At 60.4% G+C, this 16,871-nt stretch overlaps 1 protein-coding gene across 1 annotated transcript; it reads right to left on the reverse strand.

The window, feature by feature from the left end:
• Positions 1–571: 571 nt before the first annotated feature.
• On the reverse strand, positions 572–5,166 carry LOC121356664 (rac GTPase-activating protein 1-like). The gene is made up of 16 exons (XM_041473344.1): positions 5,082–5,166; positions 4,756–4,958; positions 4,536–4,672; positions 4,258–4,336; positions 4,017–4,070; positions 3,319–3,396; positions 2,843–2,963; positions 2,444–2,634; positions 2,074–2,235; positions 1,832–1,927; positions 1,560–1,761; positions 1,377–1,482; positions 1,099–1,231; positions 923–1,025; positions 698–815; positions 572–623 (listed from the first exon to the last, which is right to left on the reverse strand). The coding sequence occupies exons 1-16, from the start codon at positions 5,164–5,166 to the stop codon at positions 572–574; spliced, it is 1,920 nt and encodes a 639-aa protein (XP_041329278.1).
• Between the last annotated feature and the right edge of the window lie 11,705 nt (positions 5,167–16,871).

Here is a 16,871-nt window from a genome sequence, read left to right on the forward strand (position 1 = left end):
CCCCCTCTCGGAAGGAAAGGGCTGTACATCCCAGCACTGCCTGGGCTGGAGGGGAGGAAGGAGTTAAAGAGGCCTCCACTGAGGTGCCAGGAAGTCTGGAAACACTTTAAGGTTGTCCTGCCCCGAGCAGCAACAGCTCCAATTACTTGAGGCCAACATCTTGGCTCAAAGAGGGGCCTCCCACATCCAGGGCTCCAGAGCAGAATAGGGCTTCAGCTCGGGTGGGAAGGGGCTCTGCCTGCCCTCCCAAAGCACAGGTTCTGTGGAGCATTGCTCAGCTCTTGTCTGCTGCACAGCCAGGCTCCAGTGAGCCCCAACCCCTGGGAGCAGCAGGCCAGGACAGACAGCAGCCACAGCCAGGTGTGTTTTGCTGCAAACATTTAATACAAACCTGATTCAAAGTACAAGCACTAGTGTAGTGTCCCTGCCACCACAGCTGGACAGAGCCAGCTCTGCTCCCCAGGGAAGCAGAGGAGAGCTCGGCACTGTCACCCCACAGGTAGTTGCCTGGTCCTGCAGTCTTTGCTCCTCCAGTGCCAGCTCCGTGTCCCGAGGGAGCCACTGCTGCAGGCTACACAGGAGAAGGGAAGAACCGACTCACCTTCCTCGGGGTTGGCCCCTGCCTGCGTGGGGAGAGATGAGTCAGGGGTACAAAGCGAGCTCCCCTGGGCCCCCACCCACACCCGACAGCACTCACGGGGGCTGGGTGGCCGTGCCCACGCAGCTCCTCAGGGTGCTGGGGAGGCAGCAGGTACCAGCTGGGCTCAGCTGGCCTGACTTGGGCTCCGGAGAGGCAATGCGCTGGAAGAAGGGTTCTGCAGAACAGATTGGGGACAGCTATCTCACCCCAGCCCTGGACAACCAGGACCCTTCAAGGAAGCTGAAGGCCATTGTGGGTGGGGGCTGGGGCTCCTGTGCTCACCACATTCACGTCCCAGGGCTGGCACTGGCACCAGGTTCTCCTGCTCTGTCTCCACAAAGCCTCTCCAGAAAGTGGGTGGCAGTGAAAGGAGACGAGCCACCACCTGGGCAGAGAGACGTGTAGGATGGGGACAGTGGCAGTGCCCAGGGTACACCCACACCTCAGGGACCCCTCACCTTGCACTGCCGAGGCGTGTCCTCCATGATGGCGAGCGGTGTGGGATTGGCTGAGCTGTATCCCACCAGCGTGGGGCCAAACACACGGGACAGGTTGAGCACATCCATCTTGGTGTCAGGGCTGTGTGACACCCTGCAAGGGGGGACAGAGAGTGTGAGCATGCTGCCCAGCCCAGGGGCTCCTCTTCTGCAGCTTCCCCACTCTAGGCACAAAGCCTTGGTGAGGGCCAGAGAGATGGGGAGATGGGGACAGACCCGTGCCAGGATGAGCCCCTCACCTGAGCAGGTGCAGCATGAGGAAGGCCAGGGTATCCCTGTTGGCCGGGGGCAGCTTGCTCACCACATGGCGCAGGGCTGTGTCGCTGGCGGCATCATCGGGGATGTCTGTGGCAGCACCAGGGAGCAGTGTTAGGGGAGAAGCAGTCCCTTCCCCCTCCCTCATCTTGGGATCCCCTGCTCACCAGCAGCCCTCAGGAAGGCAGGGTGGAGGCTGAAGGTGACCAGTGGTTCCTTGAGTCCCCGCAGAAAATCCTTGAGCACCCCGCACACCACATGGATGTCAGTCACGCTGCTGAGGGCGGGCAGCGCACCCCCAGCCCGCAGCAGCTTCCGCTTCCACTCCCGCACCAGCTGCTCCGCGCCTGGCACCCGGTACAGCCCTGTCTGGGGCACAGGGAAAAGGGTCAGCCCCTGGGAACCACAGCATTGCCACCTGCACCATCCTGGCCCCTACCTCTGTCAAGCCTCGTTTCTCCACCTCGGTCACACACTGCACCACCAGCGCGGGCACCAGGGGCGGCGTGGAGGGCGCGAAGTCAGCCAGCACACCCTGGGGAGAACAATGCCAACCTGCGCTGTGCCCACCACGCAGCCCTGTAGCCAGGGTGGGCAGAGGCTCAGCATCCTAGGGCCAGTAGCTCTGAAGCCTCATGAGGACATGGAGAGGCCCCCCAAGCACTGCCATGCCCCCCTCACCTCCTGGGGCCAGGCGTGGTGGTGAGGCCTGGGTGTGCAGAGGCTGGGGCACTGCTCCCGACACTTGGTGTGTAGCAGCAGCTGGCACTGGCAGCACTTGATGGCAGTCTTCCCAAAGCGGATGCGGGAACCACAGACGCAACATGGCTCAGGCCGGATCACCTGGAGAGGAGGAACAGGATCAGGGGCCCCCCTTCGTGCAGATACCCAGTAACACTCCTTTATCTTCTCCCAGCCAAGTCCCACTGTCTCCATCTATTCCCCCTGCAGGCAAAGCTAAGGGGTTGGGGAATGAAGGACAGCCTTACTCCCCACCCCATAACTCTCTCCCCTGCCCACCTCCCCAGAGGAGAGAGGCTGGGTCACGCACCGTTTTGGAGGTGAACTTGTGCTGGACTGGTGGGAGACTCCGTGGTGGTGAGGGGAAGGGGGCTGGTGCTGGCTGTCCCACTGAGCTGCCCTCAGTGTGGCTCTCCTGCCCTGCAGCACGGCAGCCCAGATCTTCACTGGTGCCACAAACTATGGTCAGCCCTGCAGAGGGAGGAGGCTGCGGAGGGAGACCTGAAAGGCAAGCCACTCCATGTACCAGCTAGGATGTGAGGAGGCTTCCCACTTCCCAGGGAGTCTCTGGCATGTCCAGAGGACCCCAGTACCTCCAGAGTGGGGACAAGCATCCTCAAACAGATCCCCCCCTCTCCCCTGTGACAGAAGCACCTGGAGGCTGGTTCCCATACCACCCATCAAACCCCTTTGCAGCCCTTCCTGTGACCTGCATGCATGGAGACACGATGTCCCTGGCGAGAGCGGCGCTGAGGCACCAGAACAGCAGGCGGGAGGCTGTCAGCAGGGCCTGGGACCTCAGCAGGAGGGGGCATAGAGGGGACGCTCATCTGTCAAAATGGAGACCAATAAGATATGTGACTACAGCCCCACAGTTCTCCAACATCTCCCACATGATCTCTGGTCCACCTGATCCCCATCCCTGTGGTCCTGCAAAGCCAGGGATGCTGCCACCACGGGTACAGGGAGATGCAGGCTTCAGGGCAGTGGTCCAGCATAGCCAGGGATGCTGTCCCCACTGGGACCAAGGTGATACAGGCTGAAGGCACCCAGAGGAGACAGCTGAGCACTGTCCCCACAGCATCCACAGGACTGAGGGCTGCACCACTGCCTTTTTGGCACTGGGAAAGCCCATGCACCCCATCCTTGCCCAGGGCATGCTGGGGTCTCTACTTCTCTACTCACAGCGTTATGGGGTACCACAGAAGAACGGTGCCGCTTTGCCATCACCACAGGGCCAACCTGAGGGGCCAGGGACACACGCTGGAAACAGAAGACAGCATGAAGAGCAGGCAGAGACCCTCCCCTCCCTGACTCCCCAGAGTACCCAAGCCAAGTGGCCTCAGCCCAGCAAAAAGTCCCAGTCTCACCCTACTCCCCAAGCACTGCCTGCCCCACACCAGGCATCATGGGGACTGAGGCTTCCCCACCAGGTCAGAGCCAGCCCTGGGGATGGGGGAAGCCAGGTCAGGCCTGCAATGCAGAGGTGTGAGCAGAGCGGGGTGCGGGATGCCCGCACGTGGTGATGAATTATTGAGGAGCCCAGCTAGGCTATGGTGGCGCGTAATGGAGTTTCTATTGATCGTGGGAGGTTTGCCGAGAGACGATGCTCCCAGCACAGCATCAATAAATTAAATTCCCTGCCAGGCTCCTTGAAGCCTCCTGTACTGGGATGGAGAAGTATCTGGGTGTCCTCACCTTGCATGGCACAGGGCCAGCACCCCAGCCTGGGATGCCCACTGGGACCTGTGGGTGGGCAGAGGGACCCAAAGGGCACATTGAAGGAGTGTGATCAGAGCTGGGGGATCTTCACCCATACAGATGCACAGACACCACCTCAACACCAGCCCCCAAAACTGCCACATCCCAGCATTTCCTCATACCTGCCTGTCCGAAGCTTTGCGCTTCAGGGTCCGCACCACCGTCATATCAACATCCTGAAAGGCAGCAGGGAGTCTGAGGCTGCATCAGGCCAGGGGCATCCCCAGCATTCATCTCCAGCCCTGATAGCAGCCCACCCCTAACCGTGGATATACAAAGGGGCTGTGCCACTGCAGAAGTGGAGCAAAATGACCCCCTCACTATTGGGGTAAACCCTGAGACTCACAGCCGAACACTTCTTACCACATCATCCTCAGTGCGGTCATAGCTGATATCCGAGTGGGACAGGAGGGACTGGCATGACTCGTCCACTGCAGATGACCTGCAGAGTGAGTTCAGCTGGAGAAATTCCCCCTCAGCCAGCACCTACTCCTGGGAGCCCACAGCTGATGCCCCTACAGAGCCCAGGCACCTCCTTGCCCAGCCAGCCCCTCAAGCCCAGCAGTAATGAGGGGGAGAGGGGCACAGCCGACCCCAGGGCTGCCCGAAGGGTTGGGGTGAGGACTGCCACCCCTGCTCACCTCCTGATGGGTGCCAAGGCTGTCCCAAGGCGCCGGCCAGCCAGGGCACTGAGAACAGAGCACTGCTCCCTGCTCAGTGCCTCGTTGCCCCATGGTTCCCGCATCAGCAACTCAAGGACCAGCTGAAGTTTCCGCTCCTGCAAGTGAAACAGGGCGGTGGTGAGCAGGCTGAGGGCCCTGCAGCCAGCCCCCAGGGTATCCCTGCGGCCAGCCCCCTGACCTGCTTCTCCAGCTCAGCCTCTGCCCGGTGCCGCTTCTTCATCTCCACCTCCACTTGGTTTCGGGCGTGCTTGAGCTTCACCTCCAGCGCCGCCCGCTCGGCCTCCACACGGGCCAGCTGCTCGCGGGCACGATGCCCATCCTGCTCCAGCCGGCAGCATCTCTGGCGCGTCGCCTCAAAGCACCGAGCGATCCGGATGTAGTCTGCGGACAACAGCAGTGGGTGGTCAGCCGGGACGGGGGCCAGCCCCCAGCTTCCCCAGACTAAGCCGGCGGCAGAATCGAGGGTGCCGGTGTGCCCCGGGCCGAAGGGCTACACACACCCACCTTCCTCCACGCTGCCGCCGAGCTCCAGGAGCTGCAGCCCCCGCTCCAGCCGGGCCAGGAGCTGCCCGCAACGCTGCCGCAGCATCCCGCCGCCCGGGACGGGACGGGCCCCCGCAGCCAGGCACCCCCTTTGCACGTATCCACCCGCAGCTCCTGCCCCACGCTTTCCTCCGACCGCCGGGATGCTCCGTGGAGCCCCGGGACGGCGCAGGCGAGGGGCCCTCCCGGCCGGCCTATGTGGGCCGGGGGCCGGGGTGGAGCCCGTCCCGGCCCCGCCTCCGCCTCCCGCCGCCACCGGGGTCCGACCCGCTGCCCCGGCGGCTGCCGGCGCGGGGGAGCGTTCCCGGGATCTTAGGGCGTGGGATGCCCCGGGGTGCGGGTGGCAGCCCTGGCTGCAGGGCTGCGGAGCAGAGTGAGGGTTGCCTTTGGGGCGGGGGATGCCCAGGCACTGGGTGTACCTGGTGAGAGCACTTACGGGGTGCAGGGGCAGTGGGTGCGGGGTGCTCGGGGCGTGCAGGGGTATCAGGGGGACCAGCGGGCGTGGGAAGCTCTGGGGGCACAGGGATGCTGGCAACTTCCCACGCCCGCATCCCGGGCACGGCGCGAGCATGGCCGGAGGAGCCGATGTCCTTGTCCGTGTCCCCCAGCGCCGTGTCCCGCATACCGAGCGGCGGGCGGGGGCGGCGGGCATCCCCCGCGCCGGGTCTCCCGGCCCGGTCCGTGTCCTGCAGATGGAGCCACCTCCCCGCCGCAAAGCCCCGTCGCTGCGCGCGTTGCCCGTACTCTGCCCCCGGGTCCCTTGCCCGGGGATGCCGCGGGCTGCCCCGGCCCCGGGCTCCCTCCCTGCCGCAGCCCCTGGGCCCTGGCGGCCCCGTTTTCTCACAGGAGGGTCGGGGCAGGGTGCGGGGGGCGCCGGTGAAAGGCAGCTCCCCCTCCCCGGTGCCTGTCCCGACCTGCTAGGAATACCGGGAATAGCAGCGGGGCTGGCGGCAGGGCTGCGCGTGCAAGTCCCGGCGCACACAGACACGCACACATGAACAGCTCGCAGAACCCTCGCGGGCCTCCACACCTCCCCGGCTGACAGTGACCTGGAGAAAAGGTTCTGCACCCTGTGGACACACAGCACCGGGTCCATCCCAACACCTCGGGAGTGGCTGTGGGCTCAACAGGCTCCTCTCTCTGTGCCAGTCCTTCAATCAGAGCCTAGACAGTGACAAGAAAGGGGTATGAGAGAGTACAATTACACGCCAGGGCACTCGGTGAGAAAATAGCTGGGATCTGTAAAATAACTATAGGGCTTGTGTCACTCCAAGGACTGAACCTAATCAGCATTTGTGACCGAGGTTTTGTGGTACTGAGGACACTGGCCAGGACACCGCCAGATGGGTGCTGCTGCCTGGGCCCCAGACAGTGCCAATGCATGGGCCCCCTTTGGGACAGAGACCATCGGGGGCTGCGACAGGCTGGGAGCACCCTGGCAAGGCTTTGCTCCATCCTGTGCCAGACCATGGGGAACAGAGGGTGCTTCTCAGCAAAGCTCCTTCCTCCCAAGGTTGAATATGAGTCAGGTTTTGGAGCGACTTTAATTACTACTGGATCGATAGGCTCAGCATGGCCGAGCAAAATTCAATTGCAGCCCCGGGGACCTGCCTGCTCAGCCCTTCCTGCCCACTCAGCCCTCCCTGCCTGCCTCTGGGGAGGCACGTGCTCCCTCTCTGTGGATGCTCCTCAATCCCACTGGCCCAGCACCCAACCATGGGGAGTAAGACTCCATCCTGCATACGGAGCCAGCACCTGACTTGCTCAGCCCTAGTAGGGGACAAGCATTCCTGGAGGGCAGCAGCCCCAGCCTTGCCAGTGCTGCCCATGGGAACACGCACACACCCCTGAACCCTTTTCCTTACCAAATGCATGGAGCACGTCTGTGGTCCTGGATCCACCTTGCACCCTGGGTGCAAGCCTGGGAGCCCCCAGGAGGGCAGAGTGGCCTTGGCAACATCCAGGCATCCCCTCTCATGCCCAGAGATGGGTGGGGGGGCACCTGCCACCCATCCTGTGTCCCCATCACAGCCTGCTACCCCCTCCTAAGCCACCCTGGCTTGGCCAGGTACTGCATAAATAGCTGTTTGTGTCTCCACTCGGCCCCTGCGTGGGAAATAATATCGGCTGATGGAACATAATGCCCTGCTTCACATGTTCAATTTTATCATTTTCCGAGGCAGGCAATCTTCGTTTAAAGCTGAATGGGTTGGGGAATGTTAATGAAGCGCCGGCGCTGCTCTGCACCGCGCTTTATCTCTTCGAGAATAATTTGGGTGAGCTCGGAAATAGAGTTCCCAGTCCCAATTCAAGTGGCGGCAGCACCGCATGCCGATAAAAGTGTAATTCCTGGCCAGCGCGTGGCCCTGAATACATGACAATTTAACTCTTGGGGCCCTGCTGGGATGTGCTGCCTGCAGCTGCCTGCTGCCTGCTCTGGGCCCCTCTGCCCTGCGTGCCCAGCACCAGCGTGGGTGCTCAGCCCCGGCAGGATGCGGTCTGTCGCTCCCACTCAGCCCAGCCACAGAGCACAGTGTGCAGACCAGGGAGGAGAGATAAGAGGGCTGGAGCCGAGCTGGAAGAAATCAGTCTCCCTGGAAAGACAGGACCCCACAGGCAGATCCATGGGGTGCTCTGGGATTGGGGCTCTGCTGGGAGAGGGATGCCCAGGCACTGAGAGAGAGGGATGATGAGAGGGAAGGAGGGAGGGGCTGGGTTGGGGAACGGCAGGAGAGCAGGGGAGAGAGGTCCAAGGGAGCATCACATCCAGACAGACTGGCAGAGCCAGGTGGGTGCTCATGGGCCAAGGGCACATGGTTGAGTGAAGGACTCCCTCAGGCTTCCCCCTAGAACCTGGTGATCATTGACGGGAGCAAAGATAATTTGCAGAAGGTGTTTACTGGTCCTGGAAGGAGAAATTCAGGTTAGCAGGAGCAAGCAGCCTTGGCTGCAAAGAGAAAGCCTTGGGTGATCTGCCTTGTCTTGCTCTAAGCCCAGCCATGGTCTGTATCCAGCTCTCTCCAGCTTTTCTCTGGCAGCAGGTTCCTGCACAAGGTGATCCTCGGGGCCTGCCTGAACTTCACTGTCCTGGACCCAGCTCCTGCAGCCTTCAGATGTAGTGGATGTGTGTTCCCAGGGCAGCACAGTACCCTCAGAGCAACGGGGCCTCATATCCTCAGCCACCTCACCCTGAAGACACTGGGAAGGCGGTGTGCTGGCCCAGCGAGGGATCAGCAGGGCCTCCTGGGGACGACTCTGGGCCCCCTCTGGTGGGGCAGTAACAGCCCCTTCCCCTGGGAATGAATGGGGCGGGCAGGTTTCCAGCACCGTTAATCAGGGCTGCAAGAGCCAGGATTAATGTGCACTCCAAGGCTCTCCAGTCCCAGCTGTGATCCAGCCCTCTGCTCTCAGCCAGAGCCGCCTCCACGCGCTGAATTATCAGCCTGAGTAATTAAGTGGAGAGCTTTGTTTTAATGCAGACATCTGATGCCTTCGCACCGAGGAGCACAACAACTGTCGCGGGTGTTTATGCTCCGTGCAACACATCTGGCTCACAGGGAGAAAATCCATCTCCACCGCTGTGCGAGATTAAAGGGAACGCAGCTCGGCTGCGGAGAAAGGGAAGCACAGCTCTGCAGCCAGCATGGTGGGCAGGACCCATTGCCCTGTTTGTCCCACCGGGTCCTTGCACCCCGCTGGCAGGAGGCTCCGGTTCAGGGCTGCCCGGCAAAGCAGGCGTCGCCTCCGCACCTCGGCACACAAGGCAGCACAATGCACTGCGAGGTGAGGGATAATTACAAGCCTGGAGATAAATGGAAATAGGGCAAAATAAAACACGGGTTTATCGGAAGTAGATGGTGCCTGGCTCACCTGATACCTGCTCCTGATAAGAGAACTGGCTGTTGGAGGAGGAGGGATGCAGATCTAAAAGCAGCCACTGTGCCATGCAGAAAATTATTGCTTTGCACAGATTAGGGGATTAGCACCAGTGCAAGGAGCTGGAAAGAGGCTGGTGTGGGAAGAAGCCAGGCTGCAGGGAGAGAGGAGATAGCATGCAGGGGAGCGGATCCTGCTGGGACCACTGTGGATTCACCTCATTTAATAGCTTCCTCTGTTGCCCCAAAAATGGGGGCTGTGAGGAAGTCTGCTGATGCTGCACAAACACAGATCTCCTCTCTCTGCTTGGCCCCTGAATCACTGTGCTTTGTTCGTCGCACCCACTTGAGGTGTCTGACTAGTCTCATGGATTTAGTGCTTTTCTTATGGGGCAGCGTGACTCCGGGGTGAGCTGTGCTGTCATGAGCCCCTTCTCTACCAGCTTGCCCCAGCATCTCAAGATCCCCAAGACTTTGTGAGTGCTACCAGTGGAAGGATTCCCTCACTCGCTGCCCCGTGGCAGGGCTTTTTCCATCAGAGAGCTTGCCATTGCCTCCCATCATCAGTGAGGGGAAAGGAGACTCCAGCTGGGAGTGTAACTGCTGCATGTGGTGCTCCCAGTGTGAGCATCAAAGGAACCCCATTGAGAAAAACAATTTTAAAGAAGAAAAGCTCCAGGTGGTTTCCAGCAAAAAACCACACTCTGGGCTGCTCCCTCACTGAGAAAAACATGTAAAAATTTGGCAGGAGACCTCTGACCCTGATCTAGCCGAGAAGCAAATGCCGTTGTGGTTGAATGAAGCTGCCTTGCCGAGGCTCATCTTACTCCCCGTGGTGCTGAGCAGTCAGGGCTGGTGCACCCTCCTCTCCAGAAAGGCTGCCAGCTGGGACCATGTGCTGGAATACGCTTTGCCTGGACATGCAGATACTCAAGGGGCTTTGGCAAAATCTGGCAACAAAAACAGAGCAGGGGGTGTTTGAAGGAGCGGCACAAAATCATCCAACTCTCTGTCAGCCTGGGGTAATTTGAGGCTGGGAAATGTGAGCTGAAGCAGCAGGGGCCACATAGCCACCTCAGGGCAAGCAGGCTGATTTATTGCCTGCATGAGCCAAAATTGCAGTCCATGCTGGGGGGAGAGGCAGGACCAGATCCCCTGCCTAGAGAGGCTCATTGCAGAACAGCAGAAATGCCACGCATAGTAGACGCATGGGAACAGCTTGAGACATCCCATCCAGTCATGCCTGGCTGGGTATGACTGCTACCCACGCTCAGTGCCTCCTCCCAGCCTCCTCTGCAAGCAGAGCCCATGGCAGGGATGGACAAGCCCTGAAGCAGTCTCAGGCGTGGGGAGATGGTGGCCCCAAACACACGCAATGGGGACACTGGGCTGGCTATGGGTGCTGTCCCGTAGGGATGCATCCAGATTATCCAGATGCAACACTGGTGCTTCTGTCACAGCCACCCTGGGAGGCAGAGCATGGAGCAGAAGCTGCAGCACATTCAGCTGGGTGGGAGAAGAGGGGCTGCCCTGCTGGCACTGCAACCACTGGTGGCACAGGATGCCTCCATGCTCCCCTTGTGCCCAGGGCCACCCCATCTCCCTCGCCTCCTCTGCTGTACCCAGCCCAAGTGGGGGATGGCTGTCCCCACTAACTGGAATTAGTTCCCTGAGATGCTATATCAAATGCTTTAATAAAAGCCTGATATTTCATACCTCTTGTCTCTTCACTATCAATTTATTTAGCAATTTTACCCAAAAAATGCTATGAAGATGGACTGGGTAGATTTATTCTGTGTGAGCTCCAAGCATATCTTTATTGCTCCCTGTTCCCTTGCCCTCGAGGTCCTCACAAGCATTTTTCTCTTAATATTTGCTCTATTACGTTACCAGGGATGAAGCTCTGTTGATGGGCAGTAATTGCCTGAACTGCCCTGCCTTCCTGTGATGAAGATTGGTACCTTACCAGCAGCTGCCTCCCTGCTCTCCTGTCCTTCATCACAACATTATTGACTAGGAAAGTTCATTAATGAGACTCCTAATGACTGCAGCCGTGCCAGCCCAGCCCACAATGCTAACCTCTCCCATGTTTTGCCTTGGTGGCTGCTTGTAGGAGGAGACATTGCAGGATGTTTTCTGCATCTTTGGAGCCATGTGGGTGACTGAGCCATTTCTAAAACCCCGCTGGCTCCCTTTGCCAGAGGATGCTGTTCCTGCCTGGGCTCTCATTCCCCTTGTTTTTGGGGACCAATCCCTCCAAGCAGGCTGTGTTGGCCAGACAGTGAAGGGGAGATCTAGGTCAGCAGTGGTTGAGACGTTTGGGGAGTTCTGGGAGCATTCCTGAGCCTCCTCTGTCCTGATGTTTGCTTTGCTGCCCACTGTCCCAGCCCAGCAGCCAAGAGCCAGGCTGGCATTGAGCCAGGCATGATGCCGGGATTAGGCATTGCCTCCTACAAATGAGCTGTTAATTATCATAATCTGGTAATTGAGAAAAATCTAATTATGCAAAGCTAATGGATTTAAAGCTGTGCTGGGGAGCACAGGGCAGGGGAGCACAGCTGGGCAGGGCCAGTGTCACCAGCCCGTGGCTACAGACACCGCCAGAGGCTTGCAGTGCCTTTTGTTGCACTCTGAGGCTCTGTGGGTGCCCAGCCAAGGCCAAACATCTGCAGGGGAGAGCCCAGTCCTCTTGCTCCCCTCCAGCCCCACTGGGACTGGGAAACACCTCTTCCCTGTGCCTGAGCATCCTTACCTCTGATTTCCCCACCACTTCTCCTGGGAGGGTGGAGAGCACAGCCTGCTGTCCCAGCCTGTGTGCCCTCCCCGGCCTCACAGACACAGCTCTGCTCTGTGCCTCTGCTCTGCTTCCTGCCAGCAAACCGGGGCTGTGGGATCTGCTCAGACAGGTCTGTGAGGGGTGAGCCCAGTAAGAGAAAGCAGCATTTTTTACTGGAGCAACTGAGATTGTTCAGAAAGGGACACAAGCTTTTGGGTACACAAGTGCTTCTCAGCGCTCACAAGCAACTGTTTCCTTCAGCTTCAACGCCAGCCTCATAAAAGATTTTGCATCTTCCTGAGCGCTGTGAAGGTGAAGGATGCTGAGTGGTGCTGGCCCCTCCACCATGTCAGATGTCCTGGCCTCAAGGCAGCACCATGCTGCAGAGCCTGGCATCATCCCTGTGGTGGCATGCAGGTGGTGCCAGCACTGGCAATCCCCTGAGATCTGTGTCACTGCTCCCATGTGCTCTGCCACCCCTCCCTCTTGCCTGTGCTCGTGGCAGTCTGGGCCCTTTCAGCTTTTGGGGATCCCAGAGGAGCTGTTTGAGTCCAAGGCCACAGGAGCTGTGCCAAGAGTGACACCCGGCATCTTGACTCCTTGGCCAGCCTGACAAGCTGTGCTTCTGCAACGCTGGAGCAGAGCTTGGGGTTCCCCCACATCTCCATGGCCAGAGACAGGCTGACCCCCAACACATGCCTGGCCAGGCATCTCTCCTGAGCCCAGGGCCATGCAGCCCTGACCCAGGTGGCATCTACATGTCCTGGCAGGGAAAATGAGGAATTTGCCTGTCTCCCCCTTCCCTGGGGAACCCAGACTAAGTGCACGGAGAGGGTGGAAGTGAGCAGGGCTCCAAGTAATTGCCCACAACCCCGGGGGACAGGCAGTGAGAGTGCCCTGAGCTTTGCAGGATGTTTCAGCCTCTGGCTCCAGCTCCTGCAGGATGTGGTGATGCTAAGTACATCTGCGATCTCGGCACTCAGCGAGCTTCCCGCTCGGGGCAGGGTGCGGGCGGCACCACCCCGCACCAGTCCCGCCCCGGCTCTGCTGCGCATCACTCGCAACACAGCCCGGCCGCCCGGGGCTGGGACGGTCACCCACGCCTCGAACCTCGTCTGGCACCTTGGACCCAGCGGGGAGAGGCAGAGCCGGCCGGCAGCATGTGGCTGGAGGAAGCTCAGAGGCCTCCCCCACGCACCTGGGGTCCCCCCTGGCCCTCTGCAGCCCTTCCTGCGGGGGACTGGCCTGACAGGCAGTCAGCACGCGATGTCCCAGCCCCACGGCAGCCCCCGTGCAGCCTGGAAGAGTTTGCCAGCCGTTCCACCCTCCACGGCATCCATCACATCTTCCGGCACCGGCGCTACACCGTCCGCAACTTACTGTGGCTGCTGGCCTTCCTGGGCTCGCTGGCCCTCCTTATCCACGCCTATGCCAAGTGTGTGGGCTTGTACTTCCAGTACCCCCACAGCACCCAGCTGGAGGAGGAGACGGAGCACAACAAGATCTTCCCCGCCGTTACGATCTGCAACCTCAACCCTGCCCGCTTCTCACAGCTCTCCAGCCACGATCTGTACTGGGCAGGGGAGATGCTGGGGCTCCTGGATAGTGCTGGCCAGCCCCTGGTGCCAGACAGCCCTGAGAGGAGCAGGCTGGGGGCTCTGCTGGGGACACTGGCCATGAGCGAGGAGGAGAAGAGCCGTCCCTTCCACCTGGAGGAGTTTTATGAGCGTGCGGGCCACCAGCTGGAGCTGGGCGAGATGCTTGTCCGCTGCACATTCGCCAAGGAGGACTGCAACAGCAGCGACTTCCAGACAGTGAGTGGCCAGTGCTGGGACATGCCAGGGGGCAGGGAGGGCTGGGCATGGCCCCTGGGCTGGCACCCACAGCCTAGTGCACTGCTGTGGTGCTGATAAGGAGATCCTAGCCCCCAGTGACCAGGGATACAGGCAGGGGAAAGATGTCAGGCACCAGTTTAGGTGGGCTGTAAGGCCTTGGGTTTGCTGGGGCTGGGGCAGAGCCCCGTGCAGAGCTGGGGTGCACCAGGCTGGGCTGGGGGGCTCTGGCAGTGCTTGTGCTGTGAAGCCAGGCTGAGAGGCACCGAGGAAGGGTGGGCTGGGGGGCCAGCCTTGGGATTTGCACAAACTGGATCAGCCCCAGCAGAGGCAGGCTGTGACCCGCAGCCTTCACCAGTCTGCCTGGCAAGGCTGGCTCCGTACCTCTGCCATGGGCTCTGGGGGAGAGCCAAGCTCCTGAGGGCTTGCAGAGGGAGGAATGGTAAATCCGGGCCTGGAGGGTTTTAAAAGGAAACAAAGCATATCCCCTCCTGGCAGAGCAGGTACCAGGAGATGGGCTGAACCCAGGCAGCAGTGTAAGTGAGCAGAGGAAGGCACAACCCTGCCCTTCCCGTCAGCATGGGGACGTGCCTGGGGTGTGGCACAGGGAGGTGGCTGAGCCCATGGTGTTATCAGAGCCAGAAGAAGTAAAAAGCTCATGGAAGTTCCACTGTGGACACCACACAAGTGCTCTTGGCACAGATGCTTGGCACAGGTCTGTGGGATCTCAGTCGGGCCAAGGGTGAGGGAGAGCTGCAGCCCTGGCCTAGGGCTCCGAGCCCTCTGGGGCTGGGGAGAGCTGACACACAGGGGGAATAGCAGGCAGGACTGTGCAAGGCCAGGGCCCACGGCCAGAGTCCTGCCACTGCCTGCTGGGCAGCCTTGGGGCTGCAGCCTCTCCCGGCAGGGCACGAGTGCCCTCTGCCACTGGCTCTCCCAGGTGGCAGCTGCTCCAGCTTGGCATCTGCAGAGCTGTGAGCTGGGAGGGTCTCTAATCTAGCATGACGCCTCTGCTCATCGCCCTAATGAGAACAAAGCGGGGCTGTCACACTGGGCCCTTCCACCAGGCGCCGGGCAGCCAGCGGGGGACACAGCGTGTGCCAGGAGGGCAGTGCTGGGAGCGGGGACCTGCAGCCGCCCCTGTGAGCCACGGCTGCTCTCACGGCCGGACTGCTGCCGCTGTGCCACCCTCCACAGCCTCCCCGCTGGCTGCAGAGGCTCCGGGCGTGGCTGGGTCACCCCACAATGGGCAATGCCCAAGTGGGAGCCATCCCTTCCCTTCTTTCCTTTTTGCTCCTGAGTCAACATCGGAGGATTACTGGGCTGTAAACAAGGGGATCAATGGTGCTGATGGGAACATTTCCTGGTAATAGCTCCGGCCTGTAAAACACAGTGCAGGGGGAGGAAGGGGAGGCTCTGCTCTCACAGCAGTTAACCCTTCCCACCCATGCGCTGGCTTCTTGGTGCCTCGGCTTGGACTCACTGTGGCTGGGCTGGATGGTGCTGTGCCTTGGCTTGGGCAGGCACTCAGCCTCTGGGCACACAGCAAGGTAAACCCTGTCAGAGGTGTGATGCCAAGCTGGCAGTACTGGAGGAGGCATCCTGACCTCTGTGGCTGTAGGGCGGCTGGCCCCTGCTGCTTGGAGATGGCTGTGAAGAGGCAAGTGTCATCCCAAGGAAATGCTTCCAGCGCTGCTGGGAAATGTTAAAGCCGTTGTAGAAGGATGCCCAGCTCTGCTCTGTGCGTGGGAAAACAGGGCTGCTACAGCAAGTGGAGAGGTGCTAATAGCTGCTGTAGCATCCCCTGGGTGCTTAGGAGAGCAGAGAGTGCCATCAGCCCTTCTTGGCAGCCCAGACTGTAGGGCTTTGGACAGGTGAAAAGGTTTCTTCCTGCTGGTTGTAGGGAAGGATGCCCAGGTAAAAGGTTTCATTTGACATCCTCAAGCATCTGCCTGAGCACCTCTACTGTGGATCTCAGCTCTGCCTGCTCTTCTCACTACCACCCCTCTAGGGGCAACAGTACCCCAACAGGCTCCAGGCTCAGGCACCAGCCCAGTCTGAGCTCACTGCCCTTCCCATGCCACAGCTTCCCACCGCAGCTGCCCTGCTGCCCACCTCCGTGCACAGGCAGCCCTGAACATGCCAAATCCCTTTCACACAACCTGCTGTGCCACTGCCCCAGCATCCGTGCTTGTGTGTGCCCAGAAGGCACTCCTGCCTTGGCAGGACTCCCCATCACTGGTGCTGCCCTCGGACACCGTCCTGCTGTCACACAGCCACACTGCTGAATGCCTCTGCTGTCTCTGCAGCCTGAGCAGGACAGAGGGTGACGAGTGCCTGGCACTCCAGCGGATGCCTGCATCCCTCTGTGGACACAGGCTGGTCGTGGTGCCCTCTGCCTGCCCTGCTTGGGGCTGGCAGGTAAATGTCAGCCTATTTTTATCTGCTTCCCTGTAGGGCGGCTGTTCCTTCCATCCAGATGAGCAGATGTGCCTCCATTTTCCATCCCACTGGGGAACAAGGTTAATCTCCCTGATTTCACTTCCTCGCTTCCTAGAGCTGCCCTCCCTGGGTCTGGGCAGTGGGGGATCAGGGACTAATCCTTCCAGAATGAGTCAGACTGCGGTGGGCTCTCAGCATCACAGCACGGTGGCTCCCAAGGGCATCAGCTGCTGGTGGTGACGGCCAGCTCCCCACTCCAGGATGGCAGGGGCTGCCTCTTCCATGGCTCATCAGGCTGTGTGGGGCCAACCCGGTTGCAAAACGTGGAGAAGGCACTGGAGTGGGGCAGATATGTGCCACGGGATTTGCACAGTGCTGGTTTGTACTGGCGCTGGGGGCACAAGACCTAGAGCAAAACTCAGGCAGCACTGAACGGTATCAGTGCAATGTGTAGCCAGCAGCACAGGTAGGGGAGCTGCAGCTGAAACACTCCTGCCTGTGTAATTATACCTGATCCCAGTGGTTTTCCCGGCCAGCACGGTGCAAGGCACCACCAAGGGGCGGGCGTGGTGGCCACAGCCGCGCTCTGAGTGATGGCGTGTGTAATAGCAGGGCTGGCAGGTAATAGCAGCCTTGGAGTCCATCAATAACTGCACTCTCAGATGGATGCCGCCCTCCCCTCTCCTGGCACAGCCCAGAATTAGTTACAGCAATGCTTGCCACTCTCCCCACTGTGCTGGAAAGGTAGTGGTGGGTTTTTGGCTGGACCAGCAGGTAGCTGTGCAGGCCGTCCAGGTAGCCTCAGCTTCACTCCCACCTTCATGCA

This window comes from Pyrgilauda ruficollis, unplaced genomic scaffold (assembly GCF_017590135.1).
Source record: "Pyrgilauda ruficollis isolate IOZ18807 unplaced genomic scaffold, ASM1759013v1 scaffold3, whole genome shotgun sequence".
In the NCBI taxonomy this organism is placed as follows: Eukaryota; Metazoa; Chordata; class Aves; order Passeriformes; family Passeridae; genus Pyrgilauda; species Pyrgilauda ruficollis.